The 2,025-nt window shown below is 51.5% G+C and overlaps 1 protein-coding gene across 1 annotated transcript in view; it reads left to right on the forward strand.

The window, feature by feature from the left end:
• SRD5A3 (steroid 5 alpha-reductase 3) overlaps positions 1 to 2,025 on the forward strand; it is a gene marked incomplete at its 5' end in the record, with an annotated part of 13,585 nt that overhangs the window by 10,174 nt on the left and 1,386 nt on the right. The window contains one exon of the mRNA XM_004706330.3: positions 1,445 to 1,579. Coding sequence (XP_004706387.2) covers positions 1,445 to 1,579 — 135 coding nt within the window. The remainder of the gene's footprint in view (positions 1 to 1,444; positions 1,580 to 2,025) is intronic.

Raw genomic sequence — 2,025 nt, forward strand, 5'->3', positions numbered from 1 at the left:
CAGGGTCAAGTGCCCAGATCTCCCCCAGTGTCCACTTTTGAAGTCTCGGGGCAGACGCTACCTCCCCTGAGAAGTTTCTTGCAGTCCGCCTCCTCACTGTCTTCTCTGGTCTGTGCGTGGATTTGCTGGCCCCTGTCTACTTCACAAGAAGCTCCGGAGGACAGGCACCTGGCTTCCTGAGTCGTCACTGCTCCAGGCACAGCAGGCTCTCAGCCAGCACTTAAATAATAAACTGGTCATTAAATATTCCATTGATTTTTGAAAAGCTGTTGAGGCAGAGCTGCCTCTTACTCCTGGCATCCCCGTGTGACAGAGGAGATTGTTGGTCCACAGGATTGTTGTCCTTGATTTGTTTCATTGTTGTTCTATCTTTGAGTTTTGATTGCTGGCTCTTTAGAAGTGGATCATCAGGCCTTTCTTCTGAGTGGGGGGGTGCCTCCAACTACCAACCTTTATTTGACAGCCAAGTGGTTAACCCTTTACACCCTGTAGGGATTCAGGATTCTTGTTCATCATTAGCTATCTTCAAATATGTCCTGTCTGTCTATCTGTCTCTGCTAACACTATGGATCAGGCAAGGTTCACAGTTCAAACCCACTAGCTGCTCTAGGGAGAAAGATGAGGCTGTGTGCTCCCATAAAGACTCACACTCACGGAAACCCTATTTAGAGTCCCTCTGAGTCGGAATTCACTCCGTGGTGGTGGGTTTGGGGGCTTGGGGTTCTTTCACTGGAATAAAGCAAGGAGTCCCACTTGCTTCCAGGGCCTGAGGCTCTTCCTCCATGACAATGGTCAACTTTGTTTCTTAGTTCAGACTCTGACTGGCTTGGCTGTGGCCTGCTGGGCTTAGGGAAGTTCCCCCTTTGCTTCTCTGCTGCCCAGTGTTTGCCCTCCAGGTCCTCAGGTGACCTGCACCTCTCCTCCTGTCACGGGGAAGGGCTCCCACTCCAGGCATGAAAGCTCCCTGACGGGGCGCTCGCTACTTTGAAAGGGGACCGCCCTCCTTTTCCCCTGGCAGTTTACATTTACCTTCTTCTTAAGAAGCCCCGCCCTTAGTCAGCCTTCTGCATCCAGGGCCCCTGCTCCCTCTGCAATGGTTCAGGAGGGCAGCTCATCATGGAGAGGGTTGTTTTTTTTTTAGAAAGTGTTTTCGAGAGAGAACATAATAAAGAAAACTTCCAACCCCAGTCTGAGAAACAGCCACACGAAGGAGGGTCAGGAAACAAGTGTAGATAAGAGAGTAGGTGACAGAGCTGAACTTCTGGCGTGGAATATTTAAAGGAGCCAAAGAATCTTCTGCCAGGGGCCTCTGAGGCCAAAGAATGGTGTGCTCCCCTCTGTACCTGGGAAGTAACATCAGGGTCATAACTGGCTGGGTGATGCCTGAATCCTTTGCCCTGAATGTTTGCAGAATGGGCTCAGAAGGGCTTTCCTCTTTCTGCAGTCTATGTCACTGGGAGCAGTCTACTGATGCAAGCGCGGTGGTTCCACATCCTGGGGATGCTGATGTTCTTCTGGTCCTCTGCCCATCATTATAAGTGCCACGTCATTCTCAGCAATCTCAGGAAAAACAAAGCAGGTGAGCCCTCCTGTGCAGGGATTCCATGCCTCCGAAATTCGTTGTCCTGGTCCTGCAGTATTTTCCTTTCTGCCTTTGATTACCAACAGCCCTGGTGGCACAGTGGGTTGTGCATGGGGCTGCTCTCCACAAAGCCACCGGTTTGAACCCAGCAGCTGCTCTGGGAGAGAAAAGGGAGGCTTTCCACGCTCTTAAAGAATGTACAGCCCCAGTACCCCACCTGGGGCAGTTCTCCCTTGCCCTGGCGGGTCACTATGAGTCAGAATTGATTCGGTGGCAGTGAGATTGGTTTGACTTTAGTTGTCTTACTTGCCAAATAGACACGTCTCTGGTGTCTCCCTGGCCATAAAGCAAGATGTTTGCCTGAGAGATCTCTCTAGTCCTGATAGTCTGTGCATTGATCCCGGGCCCAGGTGACGGGGCCCGCCCGGCACAGGTGTAGCTGA

Source organism: Echinops telfairi, unplaced genomic scaffold, assembly GCF_000313985.2.
Source record: "Echinops telfairi isolate 266 unplaced genomic scaffold, ASM31398v2 ScPeMD7_7468;HRSCAF=8506_0, whole genome shotgun sequence".
NCBI classification, from domain to species: domain Eukaryota; kingdom Metazoa; phylum Chordata; class Mammalia; order Afrosoricida; family Tenrecidae; genus Echinops; species Echinops telfairi.